This window comes from Heterodontus francisci, chromosome 18 (assembly GCF_036365525.1).
Source record: "Heterodontus francisci isolate sHetFra1 chromosome 18, sHetFra1.hap1, whole genome shotgun sequence".
NCBI classification, from domain to species: domain Eukaryota; kingdom Metazoa; phylum Chordata; class Chondrichthyes; order Heterodontiformes; family Heterodontidae; genus Heterodontus; species Heterodontus francisci.
In genome coordinates this window covers 56,700,475-56,718,550 of record NC_090388.1, presented here as the reverse complement: position 1 = coordinate 56,718,550, position 18,076 = coordinate 56,700,475, and the positions used below count along the sequence as shown (strand labels likewise).

At 42.5% G+C, this 18,076-nt stretch overlaps 1 protein-coding gene across 3 annotated transcripts in view; it reads right to left on the bottom strand.

Annotated features, from left to right (window-relative positions):
• Nucleotides 1-14,481, bottom strand: part of rad52 (RAD52 homolog, DNA repair protein) — a 40,093-nt gene extending 25,612 nt beyond the window's left edge. For 2 of the 3 annotated variants that reach the window (XM_068050779.1, XM_068050778.1), the window contains exons 1-2: nucleotides 14,236-14,467; nucleotides 4,495-4,596 (exon numbers count right to left, since the gene is read on the bottom strand). In XM_068050779.1, coding sequence (XP_067906880.1) covers nucleotides 4,495-4,596; nucleotides 14,236-14,448 — 315 coding nt within the window. In that variant the 5' untranslated portion in view covers nucleotides 14,449-14,467. Of the gene's footprint in view, nucleotides 1-4,494; nucleotides 4,597-14,235 lie in introns of all 3 variants that reach the window. The other variant, XM_068050780.1, reaches the window with a different exon arrangement.
• Between the last annotated feature and the right edge of the window lie 3,595 nt (nucleotides 14,482-18,076).

Below are 18,076 nucleotides of genomic sequence, written 5' to 3'. Positions count from 1 at the left end.
TCCACCATCCTTTCGGGTAGTGTGCTCCAGATCTTAACGACCCTCTATGTCTCTCCATTTTACCTATAGTTCTTTTGCCAATTATTTTAAATCTATGAGCTCTGTTTACCGATCCAGAGGAAATAGTTTCTCCCGACTTGCTCCATCAAAAACTTTTATAACTTTGAATACCTCTATTAAGCCTCCCTTAACCTTCTCTCCTCGAAGGAGAATAATCTCAGCTGCTCCAATCTCCATCACTGGTATCATCTTGGTAAATCTCCTCCAAACCCTCTCCAAGGTCTTGGCATCCTTCCTGAAGTGTGGTGCCCAGAATTGGACTCTAACAGACTTAACCAGAGGTTTGTAAAGATTAAGCATGACTTCCTTGTTTTTGTATTTAGTGTATCTATTTATGAAGCCAAGTATCCCACAGGCTTTCTTAAATACCTTATCAACTAGTTGGATGGAGAAGGTGAGGGGATGATGATGGGTGAAAACAGAAGGTGGTTAGATTCTGCAGCATATGGATATGCCGGGTATAAATAAATGGGGACAGGAATATGTATGCAAAAGCAAAAAAGCAGCAAAGAAAGGGCAGGACAAGTAGAGCTTATGGGAAAATGACAAGTGGAAAATAGAACAGGAACTGGAGGACGCACAGAACAGCTGGCATGCAGAGTCACGTGGGGGTACGGCAAGGTGAAGAATGTGGGAACCAAGGAGAGAAGAGTGTGGACAGTAAGGGAGATTTTGTAGTAAACCTGTAATACATAACTAAAACTACAAAATCAGCACTGGAAAGATATGGAAGAACTGGGCATTTTAAAATCTGCTGGATTGCTGAGCGCAACAGAAATTCTCCATTCAGTGCCTAGTTTAATTTCAGTGAGCATGTTTTTCTATATTCTTAATTAAAAGAGCCAGCTGATCAGAAGTGGCAGAGAAGCAGGGCCAGAAGTGAGGAGAAGCATGACCAACCATTTGATGAGTGGAAAGGAAACTAGCAGAGGAGCAGCGATGAGTCAAGAGGCTAACACTGTGCAGTATCAACAAAGCAGAATTAGCAGTTAAGGATGTCAGGGTAGAACAGAGAACCAGACTGTGATGGCACAATCTCACTGTTGGGTCTGGGACTGGAGTCAGCGCACAAAGGAAAAGGACAGGAAAGTGGGTGGTACAATGAGCAGTTAATTTAAAGGTGGAGGGCAAGAGGCAGACATGGGTCCCAAGACACACTGATGAACAATCTGAGCAGCTCAAAGCAAAGGGTGAGACAGGCAGGCAGGCAATGCACAGAACAGTGAGAGACCTGGTGATAGTAAACAATGAAACAAAAGTTATCTTCTGGCAGCAAAATAGCACAGCATGAGTCACAAAGGTTTTAAAAAAAAAAAAATGGGCATAGTGGGGGGTGGGGGGAAGTTATGTCTGGAGTGGGAAGGCCAGATACAGATGGGGTGGTGGGGCAAATGTGCAGGTTATGAGAAATAGCATGAGTCATCCCAGTCATGGATGAGCTGGACAAACAGCCAACAAAATCAGAACTCAGTAAAGCCATTGATTCTCTAGCCAACGGAAAACCCCTGAAAAGCACGGCATTACCCCTGAAATAATCAAGTGTGACAAGCCTGCTATACTCTCAGCACTCCGTGAACTGCTTTGCCTGTGCTGGGATGAGGGAGCAGTACCACAGGACATGTGCGATGCCTATATCATCACCCTCTATAAGAACAAGGGTGACCACGGTAACTGCAACAACTACTGCAAAATCTCCTTGCTCAGCACAGTGGGGAAAGCCTTCGCTCGAGTTGTTTTAAACAGACTCCAGAAGCTGGCTGAGCATATCTACCCAGAGGCACAGTGCGCTTTCGAGCAGAGAGATCCACCATTGACATGCTTTTCTTTCTTCACCAGCTACAGGAGAAATGCCGCGAACAACAGATGCCCCTCTTCATTGCCTTCATAGATCTCACCAAAACCTTTGACCTAGTCAGCAGACGTGGTCTCTTCAGACTACTAGCAAAGATCGGATGTCCACCAAAGTTACCAAGTCTCATCACCTCGTTCCATGACAATATGAAAGGCACAATTCAGCATAATGGTGCCTCATTAGACCCCGCTTCCCATCCTGAGTGGTGTGAAACAGGGCTGTGTTCTCGCACCTACACGGTTTGGGATCTTCTTCTCACTGCTGCTCTCACATGCGTTCAAGTCTTCAGAAGAAGGAATTTTCCTCTACATACATCAGATGGCAGATTGTTCAACCTTGCCCATCTTAGAGCGAAGACCAAAGTATGGAAAGTCCTCATCAGGAAACTCCTCTTTGCTGACGATGCTGCATTAACATCCCACACGGAAGAGTGTCTGCAGACACTCATCGACAGGCTTGTGGCTGCCTGCAACAAATTTGGCCTCCCATCAGTTTCAAGAAAATGATCATGGGACAGGATGACAGAAATGCTCCATCCATCAATATCGGCGACCACGCTCTGGAAGTGGCTCAAGAGTTCACCTACCTAGGGTAAACCATCACCATTAACCTGTTTCTAGATGCAGAAATCAACAAGCGCATGGGAAAGGCGTCCGCTGCTATGTCCAGACTGGCCAAGAGGGTGTGGTGCACTGACACGGAACACAAAAGTCCGAGTGTTTCAAGGTCCTCAGTACCTTGCTCTACAGCAGCGAGGCCTGGACAACGTACGTCAGCCAAGAGCGATGTGTTTCATCTTTGCTGTCTCCGGAGAATCCTTAGCATCAGGTGGCAGGACCGTATCTCCAAAGCAAAAGTCCTTGAGGCAGCCAACATCTCCAGCATGTACACCCTACTGAGCCAGCAGCGTTCGAGATGGCTTGGCCACATGAAAGATGGCAGGATCCCCATGGAGGTATTGTACAGCGAGCTCATCATTGGTATCAGACTCACCAGCTGTCCATGTCTCCGCTTTAAAGGCTTTTCAAACGCGACATGAAGTCCTGCGATACTGACCACAAGGCATGGGAGCCAGTTGTCAGCGATCGCCAGAGCTGGCGGACAGCTATAAAGGCAGGGATGAAGAGAGGCGAGTCGAAGAAACTCAGCAATTGGCAGGAAAGGAGACAGAAGTGTAAGGAGAGAACCAACTGTGTAACAGCCCCAACAACCAACTTCATCTGCAGCACCTGTGGAAGAGTCTGTCACTCTAGAATTGGCCTTTATACCCACACCAGGTGCTGCTCCACAAACCACTGACCACCTCTAGGCGCTTACCCATTGTCTCTCGAGACAAGGAGGCCAAAAGGAAAGGTGGGGCAAGTGTGCAGATTATGAGAAATAGTAGGAGTTTTTTTAAAATTTGAAAAATAGGTTTTAAAATCACGAAAATAATATAGAACTTGTGAATCAACAAGGTGTTGTTGTGAAAACATAGAAAATTGCTCCAAGTGGCATCTGGTGGCCAGAGCCTGGAACTGCAGGTAAACACAAACCAAGCTTTTAAACAAAGAATTGCAGTATCAGTCTTTTGTGACCGAAACACATGGCCCGACTGTTGTAAACTGGAAAACCATATCAAAGAGACACTTATCAGAGGTAAGAACAAAGGCAAGGAAGTTATCTGAGCTGGGGTGGGTGGCTAAACCTTCCCAGACCCAAATTCTTATCGGTGGGGTACATCAGGAACTAGATATGCTTAATGGCACTGGGCTGGGGTACTTTGGTGGAGGGGTTCCATCATAATAAGATGCTGCATTATGCTCACTGGAGATGGAGAAGGGGTTGGGAGCTGCATCATTTCTATTCAGTTGTTTCAAGCAAGGGAGGGAAATAAGTGGTCTCCTGTTGGGCAAGTATTCCATTTTTTGAGGAAGCTGCAGTAGAAACAGCACATCAAAGGTTGAGAGCCACCAAAGTTCACAGAATTAGAGGTTGAAGCATGTTTTGAAGCCCAGTATCAGAATTACTTAATTTCATTATTTCACTGATTTTAGCAAAATTTTCGTTATTGCAAAGATGCTTACTGGAACAGGGAGAGTTTTTCAGCAAGTGAGATGGGCGAATCAGGTCAGATGCTGAGGGAAAACAATTCAAATATGATGGAGATTGCTTTAGGAGGTTTGTGTCTGCAAATCAAGAACAATTCACAATTTTTTTTAATACTATTTTGTTTTTCGTTGAAGATAAAGAAAAACTGTTGAAACCCTACAAGTTCTTTCTGCTGTGTTGGACACCTGGGTGGCTGGATGTGTGGAAGACAAGTTATGACACACTTGACATTGAAAACTTCTGACAGGACCACCTATAGTTAGAGCTGGTATTGAAGGAATATAATGGGTTTGCCTATAGAACAAAGGTTATCATGAAAATTTACCATGAAACACATGCCCCATGTATCTCCTTTAACAGATCTATATGTAACACTTTACTTTGTTCTATGATATTACATTGGACAGATTTCTGATTAGTCACATCTGTGGCATGTTTGTTCAGCTCCATGTAAAATAACTTACAGAGCATAACTTAATGCATCAATTTACCTTTTGCCCCCCGGCTGCTGGACGTTGACTGATGTATTCTGGACCTAGACGCCTCTGCAATGCATTCTGGATTGCCTGATATTCCTCAGCAGTGTACTGATACTGCAATGAACAGAAATTATAGCAGCAGTTAATTTGGCATAGTTCATCTGGTGTATGCATTTGTTCTTGTTTAAAAGAAATAGCAAGTTTCATTTTTAAGTTTTAAAATGTAGTACCTTACTTCCTAATGGCTTAGCAAAAAAATGAACTCTATAGTGCATCACATTCAGATGGGGCTAGGTGTCACAGATTTCATTCAGAGTTCATTCATCTCAAATGCATTGACAGTAGGATACTGCTACTGACCTCTTGGGTCAGAGACAGATCACTGTGCAGGCAACAATCCCTGCTGGGCTGGCCTCAGATGCGATGGCCTTTCACAGTTAACTAACATGCTGACACATACCTTTGATTTTCTACATGAAGACTGAATATTTGGGTGAGCTACTGGAGTGAAACCACAACACACAGTATCAAACCCTCATATAAATCAGTGCCATCAGGAGAGGGGAGTTTGGGAAGAAAAGTCAGAGGGACAGGATAAGAAAAGCAATTTTTATAGGCTTTCTACAGAGTAAGTCTTTTTATTGAATATTGTTAGCATCAGCTAAAGATTGCCTTGATTAATGCATGCAGAAAGCCATCTTTGTCTCCATTATTATCTCATGTTTACAGGATGGTGGCACAGGAAGCGTTACTATCAGGTACTGTCTGTTTCTGCCTATTGTGGAATATGCAGAAGTCAGCAAATGGCTGCTTGTCTTGGGAGACATTGAAATGATTGACAGGAGAACTCAAGAGTGCTCAAGGCCGAGACTTAAATCATGTATGTTAGAATGTTCTCGGAGTGACACTGGACTGCTCAAGTATTACCACAAGGCCCTTCAAGAGTGTACCTCAGAACGTTGCTTGTGTTAAACTTTGCTGGGTTGTGTTTTAACATATTAGTTATTCTAATTGTACCGTTGTATTTTAATATCTTTACTGCTTTTATCGTAACTTAATAAAGCTTTAATACTTTGGAACAAAACACCACCTAGTCTCTTTCTGCAAAGGACCAAACTTCAAATTACTCACAACACGGAACCTCAAAAACAACAATGGGAGTAAGTGGTACCCACATTCCTCCAGAGCAACGGTGCCATCACTTTACTGATGATTGAGAGTAGACTGATGGGGTGGTAATTGGCTGGGTTGGACTTGTCCTCCTTTTTGTGTACAGGACATACTTGGGCAATTTTCCACATTGCTGGGTAGATGCCAGTGTTGTAGCTATACTAGAACAGCTTGGCTAGGGGCGCGGCAAGTTCTGGAGCACTGGTCTTCTGTACTATTGCCAGAATATTGTCAGGTCCCATAAGCTTTGCAGTATCCAGTGCCTTCAGTCATTTCTTCCTACTTGTGAGTGAATTGAATTGGCTGAAGTCTGGCATCTGTAATGCTGGGGACTTCAGGAGGAGGCGGTGATGGATCATCAACTCGACACTTCTGACTGAAGATTGTTGCATATGCTTCTGCCTTATCCTTCGCACTGATGTGCTGGGCTCCCCCTTCATTGAGGATGGGAATATTTGCGGAGCCACCTCCTCCAGTTAGTTGTGTAATTGTCCACCACCATTTACGGCTGGATGTGGCAGGACTGCAGAGCTTAGATCTGATCCATTGGTTATGGGATCGCTTAGCTCTGTCTAATGCATGTTGATTACTCAGTTTGGCATGCAAGTAATCTTCTGTTGTAGCTTCACCAGGCATTTTGAGGTATGCCTGGTGCTGCTCCTGGCATGCCCTCCTGCACTCTTCATTGAATCAGGGTTGGTCTCCTGGCTTGATGATCTGTTCGAAATCTATCCCATTTAGCACGGTGATAGTGCCACACAACACGATGGACGGTATCCTCAATGGGAAGGCGGGACTCCGTCTCCGCAAGCACTGTGCAACGGTCACTCCTACCAATACTGTCATGGACAGATGCATCTGCGGCAGGCAGATTGGTAAGGACGAGGTCAAGTATGTTTTTCCCTCTTGTTGGTTCCCTCAACACCTGCCACAGACCCAGTCTAGCAGCTATGTCCTTTAGGACTTGGCCAGCTCGGTCAGTAGTGGTGCTACCGAGCCACTCTTGAAGTCCCCCACCCAAAGTACATTCTGTGCCCTTGCCACCATCAGTGCTTCCTCCAAGTGGTGCTCAACATGGAGGAGTACTGACTCATCAGCTGAGGGAGGGCGGTAATCAGCAGAAGATTTTTTTGCCCATGTTTGACCTGATAGCAGGAGACTTCACGGGGTCCGGAATTGATGTTGAGGACTCCCAGGGCAACTCCCTGCTGACTGCCTACCACTGTGCCGCCACCTCTGCTGGGTCTGTCCTGCCGGTGGGACAGGACACACCCGGGGATGGTGATGGCAGTGTCTGGGACATTGTCTGTAGGGTATGATTCCGTGAGTATGACTATGTCAGGCTGTCGCTTGATTAGTCTGTGGGACAGCTCTCCCAACTTTGGCACAAGCCCCCAGATGTAAGGAAGGAGGACTTTGCAGGGTCGACAGGGCTGGGTTTGCCGTTGTCGTTTCCGGTGCCTAGGTCGATGCCAGGTGTTCTGTCCAGTTTCATTCCATTTTATTAACTTCGTAGCAGTTAGATACAACTGAGTGGCCTTGCTAGGCCATTTCAGAGGGCATGTAAGAGTCAGCCACATTGCTGTGGGTCTGTAGTCACATGTAGGTCAGATCTGGCAAGGACAGCAGATTTCCTTCCCTAAAGGGCATTAGTGAACCAGACGGGTTTTTACAACAATCGACAATGGTTTCATGGCCATCATTAGATTAGCTTCTTTTTCCAGATTTATTAATTAAATTCAAATTCCACCTTCTGTTCGATGCAGATGTCTGCTGCCTTAAAAAAAATCCTCGGGGAAGTTCCTTCTGCCTTCATGGAACAAATGAGACATTCCACAGTGATATAAACAATAGAAGACTGAATGATTGCCAGACTTTGAAATAGTCCAGTTACTGGATGGAGGTGTCACTACAATGAAAGAATTAAAGACAGGCAGCGTGAAGATGAAGGCACATTTAGAAGATCTGGCTATGACAACCGAAGACAAAATTGAAAAAAGATTGGGCGAATTCAATCCAGGAATAGGAGCTTTAGATGTGATTCGAAGTATCACTGCTACGCTCAAGTGAAGTGCAGTGTTTGAAAATACAAAACTCAAACTGAAGAGTTAGAAAAATTGACTTTTCCTTTTAAAAAGTGGACAATGTGCTGGAAGATGGATGCCGAAGATCAAACCTGTATATGTAAATTGTCTCGAAGAAGGGTCACTGACCCAAAACGTTAAACTCTGCTTCTCTTTCCACAGAAGCTGCCAGACCTGCTGAGTATTTCCAGCATTTCTTGTTTTTATTTCAGATTTCCAGCATCTGCAGTATTTTGCTTTTATTTTTTATGTAAATTGTCTTACTGGCAAGAACAAAAGAATACATTTTAAGTTAAGAGGTGTCAATTACACCCATCCTGAACCCATCAAAAGACATTTTTGAATTGAATGGGTTCTTCTGAAACAATGAAGGTGTGAAGTAGCTGCATCCTGGGCCACTGTGGGTCACCACAGGAAGGGAGATCTAGATCTCTCAACAGAGGCAAGATGAAAGACCATTTTGACTTTAAAAGTAGCTCTCTGGAGAGAGAACCTAGACAAACATCACGAAAGCCTGTCCACCTAAGATCTGGGAGAAATCCAGCAAGTCAAAGAAGATGCCCTGCTGTGAGTTCTACATTTCAACTTGTGCAGCAGAGAACTGAAAGTAATCTCCCATCTCTAGACTGAAGATCTACAAAATGCAGGACAGGAACCTTAAAGGAGAAACTGACCTCCGAGAAGATTCAACAGGTTACCGTGAACCCCGAAAACCTAACTCACTTCAACCCCTTATCTCTTTTCCTCTCCATCTATCTCTTTTTGTGTGTGCGCGTGGGAATGAATGCAAATGCAATTGTGACCTTTTCTGGAGTGAGTGTTTGCTCAATAAAAAAAACTTAGGTTTTCTTTTGGGTTTAAAACAGGTCGGTCTGTTTATTTGACAAGTAAAACATAAAGGGGTTAAAACCCAAGCAACAAAAACACTTGCTGTTGTCAGTTGGGAGTTGAACAGTGGGGACTACCTATACCCCTCACCACGTAGCTGTAACAATCATTATGTGGTGAACTGCTCAAAGTGAAGAGGCAGGGTCCCCTAAATGACAGGACAAAATGAATTCTGAGGAAGAGTATGAAGATAATGATGAATCTGAAAAATTATACTGATCACAAGGAAATGTAGTCCTGTGAGGAATGTCAAACGTGGACTCCCTTAATTGTGTACTAGATAGTGCTTGTACTTCAACCACATATGGGACAGATTAGTTAAAATGTTATCCCGATTCACTAAGTAGCAAGGATCAACACAAGGTTAAGGAATGTAAAAGTACTACTTGCTTTAGGTTTGGTGATGACAACACATTGAGGTCACTAAAAAAAGCTGCAAACATTCCATATAAAATTGCTGGAGTTAGACATTTTCTTAAAGTACTGATATAGCCTCTGGTGAGATACCTACACTGTTAAGTAAACCTTCTCTGAAAAAGGCATAAATGAAACTCGACATGGAGCATGAAGCAATTATTTTTGGCAAGTCAGTTGATTTGCAGTTTACCCAGTCAGGACATTATTGTATCCCCTTAACAGAACCTAATGTTTCTCAGAGTGTTAGACAAGTATTAATGGCATCAGGTGATAAGAACCAGAAAGAGAAAAAAAAAACAAATTGTGATGAACTTAACTTGGCAACCCAACTCGTCAAAGGTTAAAAATCCTACTAAAAGATGTAGGTGTGGTTGATGAAGAGTATACAAAGGTATCAGAAGAGATTAGGGAGAAGTGTGAAATCTGTAAAAAGTATTAGAGGAGGCCACCACGTCCTATTGTAAGCCTGCCATCAGCACGTGACTTTAACAAGGTGGTTGCCATGATCTAAAAGGTATGGGACAAAGACAAAATATTTTCATCCTACATGTTATAGACCTGGAAACCAGATTTAATCTTTCTACAATAATACATAAGAACAGGGTTGTTATTATTAGGGCCCTACCAAATTCACGGCTGTGACAAATTTGTCATGGACTGCAAAATCTCAGGTCCTCTGTGAAATCGGCCATTTTGTGAACTTTGCACGTCTTATTCACTGACAAGGCTCACCTCACTGATTGCCGGTCATGTTGCAAACATCGCGTGTTAGTGATTGACACCAGGCTCAGCTCGCTGGTAGATGAGCGAGGGCGTCCGGTGCAGTTGAAATGGCCGAAAGAAAGCTGGACACTGCTTATTCAGGGCAGGCTGGTAGGCAGAGCTCATGAAGCCGATGCCATGCTTTCTAAAGAGGTTTCTGCAGATTAGGAGATGGCAAAAAGACTATTCTCGCTGTGTATGAGTTAGGCCCTGAAGCTTAACGTCAGAAATTTAGGAACTTATGGAGATTGACTGGGCAGACATATTTAGAATTTGAGAGGGTGAAGCAAATTAATTTTGACCATTGGATACGGGCATTAAGGATAGAAACCATATAGGAGAACCTTCGAGAATTTGATTCTCTTAGAAGAGTTTAAAAACTCCATTCCTTTAGTGAGAATTCATATAGATAACCTGAAAGTCATTGCAGCACAGCAAGCTGATCCAGAGATATAACGAATAGCACAGACGGCTCTGAAAGAAACTGAGGCAAAAGGCGTTCCGGAAGGCTATTATATGGCAAATTGGGTTTTGAGGAGGAAATGGAGACCGCCTCCTAGACCTGCCGATGAAGACTGGACAGTTGTTGAACAGATAGTGGTACTACCTAAATATCGACCAGGATTATTATGGTTAGCACACAACATTCCTTCTGCAAGACATAGGGGAATTCAGAAGACCAAATCACATAAGCAAACATTATTACTGGCCAGATCTTACAAAGGATATGAGACAATTTTGTAGGGTGTGCCATACCTGTCAAATGGTGGGAAAATCACAACCTACAATAAAACCAGGGGATGCAGTATTAGTGTTGTCACCATCACAGGGAGAACCATTACAAGCATGGTTCAGTGGCCCATATGGAGTGATCAAAAGAGTGGGCAAGGTAGATTACTTGACTGACACCCCTGATCGCCAGAAGAACAACCGGTTGTGTCACATTAATATGCTCAAACCACATTACTGCATGGAGGAGGATAAGCCAGTACAGGTAAGTCAGGTAATCGGGACTGTTGAGAAGGAAAAGGATAGTGAGGATGAGGCAGAAGGCGGCCTAGGAAATCCTCAGACTGAACCTCTGTGTTCCCCGAAGAAACAGCCAATTACATACTCTATTTGTCCCCCAGAATAAAGCACACCAACCAGGTTTCTTTAATCAACATTAACTATTTATTATAAAAACAAGTCTTGACCAATAGAGATAAATCTATATACGAAAAGCTAATTTCCGTAGCCCTCATGCACACACACATACATTAAAAAAAAGGATAACCTGGGAAAAAGGGATTTTTGGTTTACAGCTGTTTCCTAGGAATGAAAGGAATAATAAAATAACATAGGTTGTCACGTTCTGGTAGGAAGTTCTTCAGTTTGGTAAGGTGTCAGAGTCGAATAGTTGGATGCCACTCGAAGTCTCTCCAGGCGAGGTTGATGAACAGTCTGTGACGGGTAGGTGTTCAAGGCAATTCAACTGCAGCAGGCTTCACATTAGCAACAAGTCTTAGGTTTTACAGCAGCAAGATAGCAGAAGATTTTTTCAGATTTCTGTATTTTTTAAAATACAGGAGGCAACAGAAACCACACTTGATGCAGAGATTCTTCAGAGACAGAAGGCAATTGGAATCTGCCACCTTTGAAGTACAGGGTTTCTTTTCAAGAGATGCAGGATTCCTTTACAGAGGAAGGCAACACTTTTTCTGGGTCTTCCTCTCTGATCTCCAGGCAGGTCAAAAATCCAATTTCAAATGCCTGCTCTTTGTCTAACTCACTGGCTTTTTAAAGGGTCCAAAGTGAAAGCAAAACCTTCCTAAACAGGTCACATGTCCAGACACAGCATCTCCTTTGTCATTCAAAGAGTTACTCTGAGGTCAAACCCCTTGCTGGTTTCCTTGAAATTGCCTGCTTTCCTGTCCTTGTATACAAAATCAGCTTCCTTTCAAACATCCAAAAATTTCAGCTATTTGCAAGTGTCAATGTCCACTGAAAAATCCTTTATTTTTTAAAAAACACACAGAATTCTAAGTTTTTAACCACAAAACAAAAACCTTCTAACAATACTCATATGAAAACAGTTCATGTAAAGAGTGTTTTAATAATTTTAAGAAAAGAGGTATTTACCTACAGATATCAGTGAAATGCATGCGCCCGGTTTTCACTGCAGTCTGTTTATCCTTGGTAGAAGCATGGAGACAGCAGGAGCCAAAGGAGAATATAGCATGGAGAAAGCACGAGGGAAGCAGAGGGACAGTAGGAGCACTGGGGAAGCACAGCAAGGAGCGAGCACGAGGGGAGTATAGAAAGAGCAGGAACACTGCAGGGGCAGAGAACAGAGAGGGAGCAGGAGCATGGGGAGAGCAGAGTATGGAGAAAACAGGAACAGGAAGAGAGCACTGGGGGACCAGGAAGAAAAGCAGAAGTATGCCTCCAGCTACTGCTCACACTTGACCATGACTCCCTGGGCCACCTGTAAGGCCAGCCCCGAGTCACAGACCTATGGATGACAGAGGTATATAAAATTATGAGAGGCACAAATAGGGTAGATAGCCAGAGTCTGTTTCGCATGGTAGAGGTGACTAAAACGAGAGGGCATAGATTTAAGATGAGAGGGAGGAGGTTTAAAGGGGATCAAAGGGGTAAATTTTTCACACAAAGAATAGTGGGTATCTGGAATGAGCTGCCAGAGGAGGTGGTGGAGGCAGGAACAGCAGCGACATTTAAGAGGCATCTGGACAGGTACTTGAATGAGCAAGGCATAGAGGGATATGGAATTAATGCAGGCAGGTGGGATTAGTATAGATAGGCATCATGGTCGGCATGGACGCGGTGGGCCGAAGGGCCTGTTTCTATGCTGCACGACTCTATGACTCTATTACTCTGCGGACCCCCCAAGGGTGCACAGACTCGAGCTGAGAACCACTGATATTTGCCAACACTTCAGATTTACAAGACACCCTCCCAGGACCAAGGATAAGACATTCCCTTGCAAAAAAAAAGCGAATATGTGTTGCAGAGTTTATATATATCTTACTACATACACTTCATGTCTATAAAACTTTACTTCTAGTGGTCATGTTTTTATAAATTCCAATGTCCACATTTAAAAGGAAATCACCTAAACTGGTTAATCTGTAACTGCATCTTCATGACCAGTTTTGGTGCTGTAGCACACCAGTTCTGCATCTCTCAACACAGCCTACCACAGAGAAACTCCTCTTTAAAAAAACTCAAATTCCTATCATTTTGCTATTTAACCATACTCAAAAGTATTGTATAAAAAGGATAAAAAGTCACTAAAATGGGGCCTAAAATTGTGTTTATGTGCCTTGGTCCCACTATCCTTGCACTCTCTCACTTCATTTGAAGATTACACTTCGGAATAGCCTGTTTGAGTTGTAAAACCGATGTCTTAACTCCCATGTGGAACAACCTTCTAGAATTCTCCTGCAGTCTCAGGAATTAAAGATTAATCTCCTGAACACTGTTATGAGTAACCTAGAAGGAAAAAAATTGTGGCATTAAAACTACTTTTTAAAAAAATCTTTTAACACTTTCATTTATTACTTATAAAAACATTAGAGATGAGAATAGGATTATATTCGCTAAAATTCAGAAGAGTAAGGGGGGGATCTCATAGAAACCTATAAACTTCTAACAGGACTTGACAGGGTAGATGCAGGAAGGATGTTCCCGATGTCCAGAATCAGGGGTGATAGTCTAAGGATATGGGGTAAACCTTTCAGGACTGAGATGAGGAGAAATTTCTTCACCCAGAGAGGTGAACCTGTGGAATTCGCTACCACAGAAAGCAGTTGAGGCCAAAACATTATGTGTTTTCAAGAAGGAGTTAGATATAGCTCTTAGGTTTAAAGGGATCAAAGGATATGGGGAGAAAGCAGGAACAGGTTACTGAGTTGCATGATCAGCCATGATCATAATGAATAGTGGAGCAGGCTCAAAGGGCCAGATGGCCTACTCCTGCTTCTATTTTCTATTTCTTCTATGAGAAAAGCGGTTTGCCAGAGCAGGGTGGTTGAAGGCAAGACGTCATATAATGAAATGTGTAAAAAGTCCACAGTCTGTAACCAGAGTGTAACAGCATAGAATATCGACTAGCTTGTTAAATGTTGCCACATATTGCAACTTGAAACGTTTTGTTTTAGAGAAAGTGTTGTTTTTCAGATAATTTGTATTATAGATGCTAACATATATATGCTAACATTTAAAAGATCCCCCCTCGCCCAACAACCTCACCAAGGAGTAAGGATAAGACGCTCAGACAAATTTTAAAGTAAGTGACGTCCCATTGCAGCGAAGTAGCACCGATTATTTTAATCGGAAAAGGCAAGAGTTGCAAGTTGGGATATAACACCGATAGTTGAGAAAACATGTGCCTGGGGCATTAGGCAGGTTTAACCTTGGTGTCACTAACCTGTCCAAAACACACAGTCGGGGTGGGATAGCTGCAGCGGAGACTCGGCTCATCCCTGGCTTCAGACATCTTCATGCACATAAACAGAAAAAAAAAAACAACACTGTAACTTCCACTAAACAAGCCCGGGAACTGAGTTATACCAAACGTTAAGGTGCAAAACCTGTCGAGAAAAAGTTCTCTTTCTGCTCGTAGCCCCGCCGAGTCAGACATTCAAAAGCGGTTCGCGTCGCTAAGACCGCCGGGAGGAAGGACTGGGTACGGGAGGAATCTTGCATCACAGAGACTGCCGGGAATGAGGTCGGATGGCGGGGTGGGGAGACTCGCAGGGCGGGCTGGGTAAAGAAGCCACCGGAAAAAAATCGACGTGGTGGTTGGAGGAGGGTTTGCGTCAATGGAAGCGACTGTGTAAACTGGTACTTAGAGAGAGAGAGGTACTGGGGTCCGAAATATTTAGATTAAACACCGACTGAAACGTGAAGGTTTCGTATTTGACGGAGATTGCGTTAGTGACAGGTGAGTATGTGCCGAGCAGAAGTAGCAGCGCGCGTCGAGCTCAACTGTCACCCACCTGGAGAAAGTGGAGGATTGGTGTCGGTGTCTGAATATCGCAGCCAGAGGAGGGGATTCAAGGCTTTGACACGCAGTGGGGGTAACGAGAGTGAAATGCCAGTTGTGGTTGGCGCGGACACAACCTGTATGCTTTTCAGGTGGCCACACAAGGGAAGTTTATTTCTTCCCATTTAAGAAAAATGGGAGCCATATCGCGCTTTTTCCAATGAAAGATGCAATGTGCTTCACTTTCTGGGGATTATAAGTTTAATTGCCTATGCTCGGAACTTGTCATTCTCATAAAATCAATCATCAGTTGCCAAATAAATACATGCAATGTGCAGATAATAATGGAAATTTGACTGTGATTGTACAGCTGGCATCTTGATTGAAGGTTTCAGGTGATGTCATAAACCACAAGAATGAAGATTGAGTGATTTGTCTGAACTCCATAGTTAGATTGTAGATTTGGTTTTGTTCCTTTCCATCATTTAAGGTGTACATTGGACACTTCTGTGAAATAGCAGTTATGTGTCTTTTAAAAGAGCTATAATTTTTAAGTTACTGTAATTAGTTTCTGATCAGGTAATGGTATAATCGTTAGGGAGCAAGTGTTCGTAAAATGACATTGAAATATTTACAGGGCATTCTTCAGTAATATCAGATTAGATCTTGTAACATGTTGACTGCAATTTGCAATTAGTAGTTAACAGTTCATTTTGTTAAATTTTAAATTATTCATAATTATAATTTTCCCATTTCTGGTTTAAAAAAGACTAACCAATATTGGTAAAATTTTTAAATGTTCAGTTCCCTAACAATCTTTAATTTATGTTCCCTCCTCTCTGTAGCCTGAAGGTCTTTAAATCACATACTACAAAGGAAATCTAATGGGTCAACATCCTGGAATTCTCTTTTTTTTAAAAAAAAGTAACATAATTTACTCTTGAATTCATTCAATCATTTGTAGATCTACACCTAATTGATAAAGTTTATGACAGCTGTCATGGGTGGTTGACAAAGTTTGGCTCTGGTTGTGTAACTCATGTGTAACAGTTTTTTAATTAACTTTTAAATCACTGTTGGCCAAACACACCAGCACTAGCTCGATCAGAGGGTCCTGAATGCTTGTTGTGAAATTGGTCAGTAAACTATGGACAAAGAGGACATATGTTTGGATGTTTGTTAAATGTATGTATTTTATTTCTTCTCTTGCCAATTCTGTCACCTCCACACCAGAAGACATTCACTCCTTGCTGGGGTGCAATTCTGTGGATACCTCTTGCCTTCTGATCACTTGTGAGCCTAGACTGTTTGACTACAGGGAATCACAGCTGAGCTTAATTCTGGTCCCACCTGGTCTCTGTCCACAGGTCTATTTCCAACAGTGGTTGCTATGTTGAATTCTGGAACAGAATCTACCCCATTTTCCACTTCCTCATGTAGGGGCACTGGGAGCAGTGCTTTGATTACTTAGATAATTTAACTCAGCATGTCAGTTGGAAGCCTTCCTGATTTTTTATGGCTCAACTGTTGACTGGATAAAATTGCCAAGCTGATGGGGAGCCCAATAGTTTATAACTCAGCAAAGAAAGTTTTCAAAATGAGTAATTTTATGTCTTGAATATTTGTCTTTTTAATTGACATTTTCTGATCTAATAAAGCTGCGTACAGAAATGAAAGTTGAACAATGAAAAATTCATAGTGTGATCATGATTTTTAGAATTTTAAAGCCTAGAGGCAGAAAAGTTGGAGAAGTATACCAAAGAGCAAGTAAAACAAGCTAGTATTTCCCCCCTCTCCTTCCCTCACCCCTATGCATTCTCATAAAATAGCCATCAAAACACCATTACATTCACATGTTGTTGCAGCCATAGTCCCAGAGGACCATAGACATCTCTCTCCATTAGAGAGAGACAGTTGGTGATGTATAGCTTGAGGGTCACCACTCCTCAAACTTGGGGTAAGGTGAGGAGGCAGACCTTCATGAACTACCACAGCCGGTATGGGATTGAACCCACGCTGTTGGCATCTTTCTGTATCACACTCTAGTTGTCTAAGGCTGTGTCAAAACCTGTGAAACTCGAGGAATGACAATGGTATATTCATCAGATCTTTACCCTATTGCTACTAAATTCATATGCTTTCAAAAAGAATTTTATAAGTAAGAAAAAAGCTGACTGCTCTCTGGTGCTGAGAATTGAAGAATACCCCATTAGCTGTTAGATTAACACTAGGTTTGTGAATTGTTATAATATTGGCCCTTAGTAATGTAATACTGGAAAGAATGGAACCAACTTATAATGCTCCTCACTGTACAGAAAGATGAACAGAGGAGACAAAATTCACGATGGGTTTTGAGGAAGCTTTTGAAACCATGAAGAAAGTTCCAGAGGGCAGGAATGTGGTGGCTGAAAGAGTAGGTTATACTGAGTAAGCCAGTCAGCAGAGTGGAGGATGTGTCTTGTTATATAGCTGGCAGAGGTAACTAAAGAAGTGTAGGGTAAGACCTTGGAGGATTTGAAGGTGAAAATGTGTGTCTTCAAGTCAATTTGCTGGCGTGCTGGAGCTCAGAAAAGATGAGTGGTCATAGGGGCACCTGACTCTCTGGTTGAAGACACAGGCTGTTGCATTTTAAATAAGTTAGAATTTGAAGGATGGTGGATGATCAGGATTATGTAGAACACCGAGCTTCAAGGTGATGAAGGCATAGATTAGTATTTTGGCAGAAGCTGGATAGAGATGTAGGTGGAAGAAAGATGTCTTATTGCAGAATGGATATGCAGAAAGAAGCGCTGCTTGGTTTTGACCTTTTCAAAAAAAAAGCTTTGCATGTCATGAATTGACGAACTGGTGGTCGATATGAAGATGTGTACTGAATAAATCCTTATAATAGGTAATGTTTTGATAATCTAAAGCCACTATGTGCTGTAACGTTTGGAATGTAATGCCAAAACAGTTATGTAAAATGATGGTACCCAATACATTTTTCTGAAGCTTATAAGAAAGGTTAAAGTAATGCCAGGCTATGGATGTTATATTAATCTGTAGTATATCTTCTTGTATCTTTGTGTATCTGCCAATAATAATTTCAAGATAAATTGCAGGAAGTAGCTTGGAATAAGTATAGATAGGTGACTTCATGAACCATCGGGTGATATAGTGGGTTTGTGGTGCAATTTGGTGCAGGCGCCACACAATTTGGAATTTAGATGCTGAATAACAACACATTCTTTCTACATTTTTGGCATCCTCTTTACCTCCAGCAAAGAAGCAGCAACTCATATGC